We start from the raw sequence: 11066 nt of genomic DNA on the forward strand, positions 1-11066 counted from the left end.
ACTGCTCTAAGTGGGTCATTCTGTCAGCTAAAAGCCTGTTTTAGAGTCTCTATACTCCAGTTAACATTTCATCAATTACTAAATTAGTTGACGATTATTTCAATAATCGATTAATCACAATAAATCCGATATCTTAATGTAAAACATCTATGTGTGAATTATTTCTTCCTGATAAAAGTAGAGTTTGTCCACAGTATCGATGCTCAGACGCTGAATCAAGATTATATACCAATTTGACTTGACTTGGTATCAATTCTAAATACAAGTGTTATTTGCATATTATTGCTGTTGTTATTTTTAGACTATTTCCACATTAAAAGAATAATACATCAAATAACCTAAAAATATTGTCAAATTGTGTTATAACTGGATTATTTATTTCCAATTTATTTGTACACTTATTTAACTAATATCATCTGATTCTGTTGAGATTGATAAAGGCATGTTTGTAATGTTAATAAATATGGTTTAATGCATTTAATTATTTAGCATTTTTTTATACCCATGGTATCAAAAGTGGTATCCAGGATCAAATATTTTCCTGAGAATCAAAATTGAATTTGAAATCTTAGTTTCGTGACAACCCTATGAGAGAGGTTAAAAGCTAAAAATGCTAAAGCAGTTCTTTAGCCTTCTTATCATCCACTGAAGCTCTTACTCTTGTAACTGAAATTAAATGCAGATATGCCGTAAAGCAACAGTGTTTTTTCTTTTAAATACTTTTTTAATCCTTGTTGTTCCTCTAACTTTAGATTTAAAATCTCTCTAATTTCTTTTCTTTTTCCTTTTTGTCAGCAGAGCGGGGTTGATGATCCCAACTTCGCCCACGATTTGCTGACTGAGCTCATCAGAACATTTCTGGCCTACGCTGATAACGTGCGAGCTCAGGACTCGGCTGCTTATGCCATCCAGGTATGCAAAACTAACACATGATCCTTACAGCTGTTTAGTTTTTGTATCGTTTAAATTTTCTAATTGGATAATCTAATCTAATTGGATTTATCTTGGCTGTAGGAGCTACTGTCTATTTTCGAGTGTCGTGAGGGGAAAACAGACTCTCCGGGACGACGTTTGTGGAGGAGGTTCCCAGAACAGATCCAAGAAATCCTGGAGCCTCATCTCAACAGCAGGTGGAAGTCTTCTGTTTCTACAAACTTCATCCTATGGAAGATGTTTGTTGTAATGTTTTATTACCTCAATTTTTCACCCATTCTGACACCTTTCCTCATTCTTTCTTGCAGATACAAGAGCAGTCAGAAGGAGGTCAACTGGTCTAAACTGAAGAAGCCTGTGTATCTTAGCAACAGAGGCAGCAGGTTCTCTGACTGGTCTGCCACCTGGGCTGGATACCTCATCAGCAAGGTTAGCCCATGTCCCCTATAGGGCCAGAGGGCCCCTCCCTCTTAAACCGCTTGTACTTTTAAAGCCTTAGTGCTTGTTTCTCCATCCAGGTGAGACATGAGCTGGCCAGCAAAGTGTTCAAATGCTGCAGCTTCATCATCAAACACGACTACAAAGTCACCATCTACCTGCTGCCTCATATTCTGCTCTACATGCTGCAGAGCAGCACCCCTGCAGAGCAGCTGGAGGTCAGAATCTCTCCTCTCAGATGGCTTGATGGAGCTTGACTTGGAGTTCTTCCGCTCATGTCTGGTTGTTTTGCTTTAAAGGTGACGGAGGAGATGCTGGCTGTGCTGACTGAAGGAGACGGCCGGGGAGAGGGCAGCGTACAGGAGACGGCCTCTAGCTTATCGCAGCTCAGCACTCAGACCGTGTTTAGCATGCTGTCACACCTCACACAGTGGAGCCGCCACATCCTTTATGCCAAACCCAAAGTCAATGGTATTTCCCGATCACTTCACACATCCATAATCTACTAAATGTGACCATCTTTATGATCAAATCTGAACTTTCCTGCAGCAGAAAGTGGTGATTATCAGCGTGTGGTGACCTTCCTGAAGGGTATTCCCCAGGACGTACTGGCCAAAGCCTCCCTGCGATCTAGAGCGTACACCCGGGCGCTCATGCACTTTGAAGCTTACATAATGGAAAACAAAGAGAACATCCAAGACCACCTCAGCTTCCTGCAGGTAAGACTGACACAGTTAGTCAGACACACGCCCCAGTGCCGCTCTCTGCATCCTTATAAATCCCTGACATGTTCTAGACGCTGTATGCGGCGATGCATGAGCCTGACGGAGTGAGGGGGGTCAACGCTCTAAGGAGGGAGGAGCCATCACTGAGAGAACAGATCCTTGAACATGAGAGCATCGGTTTACTGCGAGATGCCACGGCTTGCTACGACCGGGCCATACAGCTGGAGTCAGACCAGGTTTCTACCCTGCTGAGATTTAACTTACAACCACTAACTTTTCCATCATTATGCTTCCCTTTTTGTTTGTTTAAAAATAAAAAACTCCAATGAACTTGTTTGTGGTTGTTATGAGGCAAAATAGGTTTGAAGGGTAATGATATTTTTTAAAGGTTCTGTGTGAGCTGGTTTGACCACAACAGGTTTTAATTGTTCCTTTTCTAGATTGGTCACTATCATGGAGTGATGACCTCCATGCTTGGACTGGGACAGCTGTCCACAGTCATCACCCAGGTCAACGGCGTACTGGCCAATAAGTAAGACCCATACTTGCGCTGACGTATGTCCTGCTCTCCTGGTTGCTGCCTTTTTGTTTAGGTTCCAAATGTTTCCCACATTTAGGCAGCAGTGGAAATCAGAGCTGAACACCTACAGAGTGGAGGCTGCCTGGAAGCTTGGGAAATGGGACTTGTTAGAAGATTATTTAACTACAGGTAAAAAAGGAAAAAAGTATGATTCCTCTTACTGCATTGGAAAAAAATCTGCTTGTAACAGAAGCTAACTGTCTAGACCAGCAGTCGTGTACCTGGGGCGTGCGGCTCGGACAGTTGCTGCTGTCAGCAAATAAGCAGGATGCAGAGAGTTTCTATGAAAAGCTGAAGCTGGTGAGGAAAGAGCAGGTCGTCCCTCTGTCAGCAGCCAGTTACGAGTGTGGAACCTACCAGAGGGGATACGAGTACATCGTCAGGTCTGCAGCTTCAACTGTTTTCTTTCCACTCTTAAAGGGGAACACTGTTTTGTTTTTTTTTACATTGGGCCCTTGATTTTACATTATTACATCATGTTCTACTCACCCATATTAGACTTTTGTAATTTGGAGCTGTTCCGAAGATATTCAGTTTTGTTATATCCAAGTAACGTCTTCCTAGTCTTCCTATGGGCAACGAGTTAAAGGCACACACTAAACTGTGCATAATTTGTTCTTTATGGTACGCCAGCATTTATAACATGTAGGCGAATCACTGTCCCCCTGATGTCCGCGGTTATATTTTTTATATTTATATTTTTTTAAAACAAAGCGGAGTGTTTATCCGCGCGCGCCGGCTACCGTTCATTCTTCCTGCCCGCTGAACTGCTGCTAGTTTTACTCACATGCCTGGAAGATGTCTAGTGCTACTACCACAGACGATCTCGCTCTCCAAATGGAATTGAACGATTCAGATTAGCTAGAATGAATAGAAGGGGTAGAGCGTCGCTGCCTGTGGGCTGGGCTGCCTGTCACAACTCCAGTCTGGTGCGCAGATGACGTCACACACACTCCACTTTGTTTTAAAAAAATGTAAATATAAAAAATATAACCGCGGATGCGTGGGGGACAGTAATTCACCTACATGTTATGAATGGTGGTGTACCATAAAGAATAAATTATGAACAGTTTAGTTTGTGCCTTCAACTCATTGCCCACAGGAAAACGTTACTTGGATATAACAAAAACCGAATATCTTTGGAACAGCTCCAAATGACACAAAACTAATATAGTCGATCATGATGTAATAATGTAAAATCAAGAGGCCAATGTAAAAAAATAAAAAAAATGGTTCCCCTTTAATAAAGCTGTGAGTCTGACATGCATCTAACGGTGTGTTTAGGCTCCACATGCTCAGTGAGCTGGAGCACGCTTTCACTGAGCTGCAGAAAACAGGAGACGGCTCCGCCCCTAGCCTCACCAAGCTGCCTCCTCATTGGTCAAATCGACTGGAGATGACTCAGAACTCCTTCAGGGCCAAGGAGCCGATTCTGGCCCTGCGGCGTGCCCTGCTCAGCCTCAGACCTCAGTAAGGATCTACAATTGCTTTTCTTTTTAAAAAGACAAAGAGCTTTAACATACAATAAAAAAAACAGCCTTTAAAAACACATGAAATCTTTTCTGGCTTTTTTAAGGAGAAGTCAAATCCTTTACTGGTTTAAGAAAAAAAAAATCTAAACATTCCATTTAATGTCTCGCCCACCCAGTTATTTTTCTCAAATTCTTTATTTTTGAAACATTGAGAAAGTTACAGGAAATGCAAGATCACAATTACAGAATATTCCAACATTCCTTTGTTTTTTTGTTGAAGTAATGATAAAACAATAAAGGAGGAGCCAGTGCATGGTGACTGTTATTTTTTTTTTGCAGGCTGTAATCAGAATTTCAAAAGCATATTTTGTGCTGTCAGGCAAAGATTCTGTGTTACCCAAAATAAAGATAGTTAATTTAAAAAGTGTACTTAAAGCAAAAATAGTTTCAGTGTTTTTATGTATTTCTACCCGAAATTGTTTTATTACTATACAGCTTCAAAATAATATGCCAATGGATTTATACATTTTTTTTTATTTTACAGATTATTTTAAACATATTCTAATAATGCTTAATAAATTAGTCAACGTACATCAATTCACCTTCAATATAGATGGTTTCTTTTTGATTTACCAACTCAAATATTGCTCTTCATATCTATTTCTTTTTTACACGTTGACATTTTCAACAGTGGGAAAAATTCCAGTCTAAATCCAAATCAAACTGAAAATCCTCTTCTTAAACTGGATGTAAAAAACTAAAACATCTTCAGTTCACAAACCGCTCTATAAAGAATCCACTCTTAGTCCAAGATGCTTTAATTATTTGACCACCAACAGTTAAAGCTGATTAAAATCTGAAAACAGATTTTAATCAGCAGGGGCAAAAACAGAGACACACTTTCTGCTTGGTCTTTATTGTTGCATCCACAGATAACTGTTTAATTCTGTAACAGAATAAAAGTTTCAAACTTAAATGCTGAAGAACAGAAAATTGCATTTTAAAAAAAATATTTGAAATATGAGTAAATTAGTAATAAAATGTTTAGGAATCCTAAAATACCACCCATTTAATTTATTTTTTCCATTTGTGGAATGGAAAGGCCAACTCGTTTTACACATTTTGGTTTTCAGTTCAATGAATTAAACTTGCACAAAGAAAACCACAGATATATCTGGATGAGTCTCCCTTTTCCAGCTAGAAGGGAACATGCTGTTAACAAGGATTTGGCATAATTTATATCAAATATTTGCCTAAAAAATGGTTAGTGTGACGTGAGTTATTTTATATTTTAATTTGGGAAGCTTGGGCCAGAATTCTAATGTTTTATATTTTATTCCCTCAAAATTCATCTTTGATGGGATTTCAGATGAAAACACATCAAAGGACAAAGTCAGTAGGATACCAATTTAACCCAGTTTGATTAGAAGATTTGTTCTAATGGCAGAAAAATGCCACAGACCATGGCACTGCCCCCACCATGTTTGCATATTGATGCAGTGGCTAATCCTTACATGATTTGGATCACTGTGGTAGATTATTGACTGTGTGAGGTTTGACCGCTTGGGTTTTGGTCTGCAGACCTGTATGTCAGGGGCTGGTTGGAGAGTGCTGGCTGCAGAGCGCCCGGGTCGCCAGGAAGGCGGGACACCACCAGACGGCCTTCAATGCTCTGCTCAACGCAGACGACACAAACCTGGCTGAACTGGTGACGGAGAAAGCCAAGTGGCTGTGGTCCAAGGTATGAGCAACCTGTGAATACAACAAGCAGAAGATCTTAAGGCTTCATGCAAAAAAAGAAACTACTGCTAACTACTTGTAATTGCAGTTTGTGAAACTAGAAACATTTAAAAACTTGCACTTCTGGAGGAAAAATCTCCATCTATAAAACCTGTTTCACTGTAATCAGGGCGACGTGCACCAGGCCCTGATTGTCCTCCAAAAGGGCGTGGCTCAGTGTTTCCCAGACGATCAGCTGCTGACTGACCCTCACAACCTGCAGATTAAAGGGAAGGCCATGCTGCTAGTTGGCCGCTTCATGGAGGAGACAGCGAACTTTGAGTCCAATGCAATCATGAAGGCTTACAAGGTTTGATCCGCTTTCAAACCTTTTAATTACAGAGACCCACCAGGGTGTTATGATTTCTCAGCAAACAGATATTTTTTTTTCATTAACGCATTAAATCTTGTGGAGTTTTTTCCTCTGAAACTCTTATTTACTAGTAGTTATTTCTCTTGCTCTGTAGGATGTGACCAACCTTCTCCCAGAGTGGGAGGATGGGAACTTCTACCTCGCTAAGTATTATGACAAAGTGATGCCAATGGTGACGGATAACAAGCTGGAGAAGCAGGGGAACCTGATCCGATACATCGTCACATTCTTTGGAAAGTAGGTTCTTGTATTCTGTGTTTCTTTTAAGCATCCTAAGATGGTTTTAACGTGGTTTGTCTGTCAGAGCCCTGCAGTTTGGGAACCAGTACATCTATCAGGCCATGCCTCGCATGCTCTCCCTCTGGTTGGATTTTGGAGCGAAAGTGTGCGATTGTGAGAAAGGTGAGCTGCCAGGGCAACTGAAACACAGAACAGTCCTGCCAGTAGTGGATCACTACGTTCACATCTTTCCCCCACAGCTGGACGAACAGACCGCGCAATGCGACAGGAGCTCGGGAAGATCAACACTGTGGTGGAAGAGCATTGCTCTAACTTGGCTCCCTACCAGTTCCTCACTGCCTTCTCCCAGCTCATCTCCAGGGTGTGTCACTCCAGCGATGATGTCTTCAAGGTGCTCATGAAGATCGTGGCCAAAGTGTTCCTGGCGTACCCCCAACAGGCCATGTGGCTGATGACGGCTGTCTCCAAGGTTGGTTTCCTCCACAGTCACTACATTATTTTAGACTTTCAAATCTGCTTAACTTCTTTTTAGCAAACATTCATGTTACTCCAGATACTATTTGAGACACAAAGGGTTCCTTGTTTTAATTGATATACTAAAGTAGAGTAGTGGGTCATTTTTTAGCTTTAAAAGTGTGTTAAAATAGAAAATAAGCATAATTATTAACAATAAAGACTACAGCATCTTCTAGCATCATGATCCTTATGACTCCTACTTGTTTATTTGTTTATTTATTATTAGGATCCCCTTTAGCTGTGCGTTACACCCAGCTACTCTTCCTGGGGTCCACATCATTAAAATACAGTATACAATGTAAATTCATAAACATGTTTGACAGATGACAAATATCATATACATATCAATAAGACTGAACATTCATAGAAAAGGGGAAAGTTACAATTTAAAATGTTAACATTTTATGAATAAGTTACAATAAATTAGAATATGAAACTATTTCATTTATAGATAAGTTGCTTCTAAAAACTTCTTAAGTTGAATTTTAAAAGCAGATTTATGTACAATTTTTATGAGAATTAATGGCAAGTTCCATTATTTCATTGCTCTGTAAATAAAGGTGCATTTGAGAAAATTAGTTTTCGCCCTAGAAATTACAAATGGTCCTTCAGCTGCATGCCTCGTGGCATAACCACGAGAGTCCAAATTATTCTTAAATTGAACAAACAGAAACAGTGGACTCTGGAGTTTTAAGATTTTCCACGTTGAGAATATTAGCGAAGCTAGTGCCCTGTCATGAACCTTTAGCCAGCTTAGATTTGAATGCATGGTATTTATACTGGTCCTGTAAGAACAATTGAATGCTACATGGGCAGCTTTATTCTGCATTACTTGAAGTTTCTCTAAATCTTTTCTTTTTGCATTTGACCATATTGTTTAACAGTAGTCAAGTTGAGAAATTATTTATGTTCTTACTATAAACTTACCGGTAGTCAAATCAGCTGGCAAAAATTTGCTACATCTTCTCAATATAGCTAAAGCTCTGCCCATGTTCTTTACAACAGCTTCAGTGTGTCTTGACCAAGACAGTTTATTATCCCAATAGACACCAAGAAGCTTATCTTCTGTTACTTAATCAATGAGTGTGTTATTTATTGACAAATTAAACTTTGGGTCATGTTTAAGAGACTTGTTTGAACCAAGTACTAAAGTTTTTGTCTTTGAGATGTTCAACACTAATTTATAATCAAAAACCCATTGCTCTACAATTTTTAAGTCCTTATTTAAAATGGAAGTTAATTCAGATATTGATTTTGCAGATGCATAGACAGTTGTGTCATCTGCATACATTGTTAATTTAGCATATTTTAATACTAATGGTAGATCATTTGTAAAGATGGCATATAAAATTGGCCTAAGGCAACTGCCCTGTGGAATACCACAGTTTACTGACACCCTCTTTGAAAAACTATCATTTATATACACACTCTGTGACCTATCTGATAAATGATTCTTCATCAATGTTATAGAGCTGATGGTTTAAAAACCATACAGCATAAGTTTTTCAAGAAGCAGTGTATGATCAATCACATCGAATGCGGCTGAAAAGTCTAATAGGACTACTCCACATATCTTTTGATGGTGTACCAATCATTGGTCATTTGGGTTAATGCTGTACCTGTGGAGTATCCTTTTGTATAGGCATGCTAGAAATTTGTTAAATGATTATTTTAGATGTAAGATTGTATTTGGTCAAAAATTGCTTTTTCAAAGATCTTACTTAAAGCTGGTAACAAGCTTACTGGCCGACTGTTAGGACCACAAAACGGCTTTTTTAGGCAAAGGTATAATCTTAGCCTCTTTCCAGGCCTGTGGAAAAATAGCTGTTTTTAAACTGATGTTCAGAATATGACAAATTGGATCAGCAATATAATCCGCTGCTAGGCAGATTAATTTCTCATCTATATTATTGATGCCTGGTTGCTTGTCTTTACATACAACTTTAATTATTTTTTTTATTATTTCTACATTCAAATTAGAAAATTCAAAACTACAGGGCTTGTTTTTCATAAATTCTTTCAAATTATTTACTTCTAACCTGTCTGTTTTATTTGTTATAAATTTTTTCAAATTGTCCACTTTACTACTAAAATAGTCATTTAAATGGTTAGCAATATCTTTTGGCTTTGTGATAATAGCATCTCCACTATCAATAAAGGTACAATCTGGAGAAGACTCGAATTTGATCTGACAAGAAAATATTCTGGAAAAATATCTGTTTATCCACATTTTATTCCCTACTCCTGTATAAATAATCATCTTCCTTTCTTTTTCTATTTCCTTCTCAGTCCTTTCTCCTATATTGTCCCTCCTTATTTATATATTAATTTCTGTTCCTCTATTCCTTATATATTTATTCCTTCCTTGTTTTCCTACATCTTTATCACTATGTAACTTTTTCTTTCCATCCTTCCCTATGTCCTACCTTCCTTTCTTTTCTTGTGTCATACTTACCTTACTTCAAGCCTTGTCTCATTTGAGATTATATTTTGTTGTTCCTTTATTTCTTGTATCCTCCTTTCTTCCCCTTCTTATCTGGTTCCTTTTTTTTCTTCTCTACCTGTATACTTCCTTATTCCCTTCCTCGCTTGTTGCTTCATCCAAGAGGTAAACCTTAATTCTTAAGGATTGCATCTTTCAGATACAGTCTTAGTTGCAATAGTATTCTTGTTTGTCAAAGCCAAATCAGTAATGATTCTGTGGTTTTCCTTTAAGGTAGCCAAACAAAATACTGCTTTCTCCAAAACTAACATTCTGTTTTTCTAATTAATAACTAAGCAGCCCTTTCTTTGCTAACACCTTCCTCTCAGCTAAGAAGTTATTTTAGCTTTTGTTATTTGCATTAATACTTGAACACAGTACAGAGGAGATCCTTTATGAAGGTTAAACTGCACTTCTCCCTTTGCAATAATCAACATTTCATCTGATCTTTCTCTGGAAAGTTTGACTCGGTGCAAAATGCTACCATAAAACTTGAGCATAATGTTTGTGGAAAAACATTACTTTTTTTCCCAATACCTGTCATTTACCTGTTGAAGTCATCTATATTTTCTTTCTTCTGTTGCACTCAACGTTCACTGTCTTATAACATATCCACACATTTTATAGACACCTTTGAGTCTGATTAGTTTTAATTTGAACAGCTGTTAGCGAGCATCTGCAGTTTTATTAAGTTACCTGCTCTAATAAACGTCCCGTGTGTGCTGTTTGTTTTTCAGTCTTCTTACCCAATGCGCATGAACCGCTGCAATCAGATCCTTAAGAAAGCCATCAGTCTGAAAGAGTCCCTGGAGAAATTTATCGGAGATGCTAACAGACTCACCGACAAGCTGCTTGAGCTCTGCAACAAGCCGGTAAAAATGCACAAAAATGGGGGGGGGATGATGCACAATTGAAATTTGAGTTTATATAGCGTTAGATTTTAGTGTAAGATGGAGAGAATGTTTATTGGATGTGAAAGTCATCAGAAGATTGGATTTGGTTGAAACCTTTATTTAAAAGGAGGGAAATAAATGTAGTAATTTTGATAAGACAGTGTGTGATGTATTGAAATTAGGACTGACATTTTTTCGGGAATCCCATGGGTCAAGGGATTCCCGTGGAATGGGAGTCAGTATTAGTAACGATCACGTGATTGGGACGGTACAGGATTAAACATTAACGGGAGCAGACGGGAGCGGGAGCAAACCAATAATAACTAAAAAAAAAAACTAGGATCAATGCCAAAAAATAAAATGAAATGGAAAGAAAAAAAAATCCAGTACTGGCGCGGCGCCGCCATTTTGTAGTTTTTTTTCCTTTAAGCCTACACTATAATGCGAGTCAAAAAAACTACACGACCCAAAAACCAACAGTGATTCCGCTCTGAGTTTTTCACCCGCGCTCAAAAACAACAACAATGGGGCTCTGTTCGAAAACCTGGGCTGCATCCTCCAAGGACGCGGTCTACTTAGACTGGATCCTTTGAAGTCCCTGAAAACAAGGAGACTGGAAGAGTTTTGGCTGTGAG

The 11066-nt window shown here is 38.6% G+C and overlaps 1 protein-coding gene across 2 annotated transcripts in view; it reads left to right on the forward strand.

Moving 5' to 3' along the window:
• The window catches only part of atr (ATR serine/threonine kinase), a 28896-nt gene that overhangs the window by 11839 nt on the left and 5991 nt on the right, over window positions 1–11066 (forward strand). Inside the window, exons 24-40 of one of the 2 annotated variants that reach the window (XM_015375294.1) lie at window positions 799–912; window positions 1015–1130; window positions 1242–1362; window positions 1452–1589; window positions 1671–1842; window positions 1924–2090; window positions 2168–2332; window positions 2537–2628; window positions 2714–2805; window positions 2882–3059; window positions 3961–4146; window positions 5730–5889; window positions 6058–6237; window positions 6395–6537; window positions 6605–6702; window positions 6780–7009; window positions 10276–10410. In XM_015375294.1, coding sequence (XP_015230780.1) covers window positions 799–912; window positions 1015–1130; window positions 1242–1362; window positions 1452–1589; window positions 1671–1842; window positions 1924–2090; window positions 2168–2332; window positions 2537–2628; window positions 2714–2805; window positions 2882–3059; window positions 3961–4146; window positions 5730–5889; window positions 6058–6237; window positions 6395–6537; window positions 6605–6702; window positions 6780–7009; window positions 10276–10410 — 2487 coding nt within the window. Of the gene's footprint in view, window positions 1–798; window positions 913–1014; window positions 1131–1241; window positions 1363–1451; window positions 1590–1670; window positions 1843–1920; window positions 2091–2167; window positions 2333–2536; window positions 2629–2713; window positions 2806–2881; window positions 3060–3960; window positions 4147–5729; window positions 5890–6057; window positions 6238–6394; window positions 6538–6604; window positions 6703–6779; window positions 7010–10275; window positions 10411–11066 lie in introns of both variants that reach the window. The other variant, XM_015375293.1, reaches the window with a different exon arrangement.

The sequence above is a fragment of the Cyprinodon variegatus genome, unplaced genomic scaffold, assembly GCF_000732505.1.
Source record: "Cyprinodon variegatus isolate N-32 unplaced genomic scaffold, C_variegatus-1.0 Scaffold116, whole genome shotgun sequence".
Classification (NCBI taxonomy): Eukaryota; Metazoa; Chordata; class Actinopteri; order Cyprinodontiformes; family Cyprinodontidae; genus Cyprinodon; species Cyprinodon variegatus.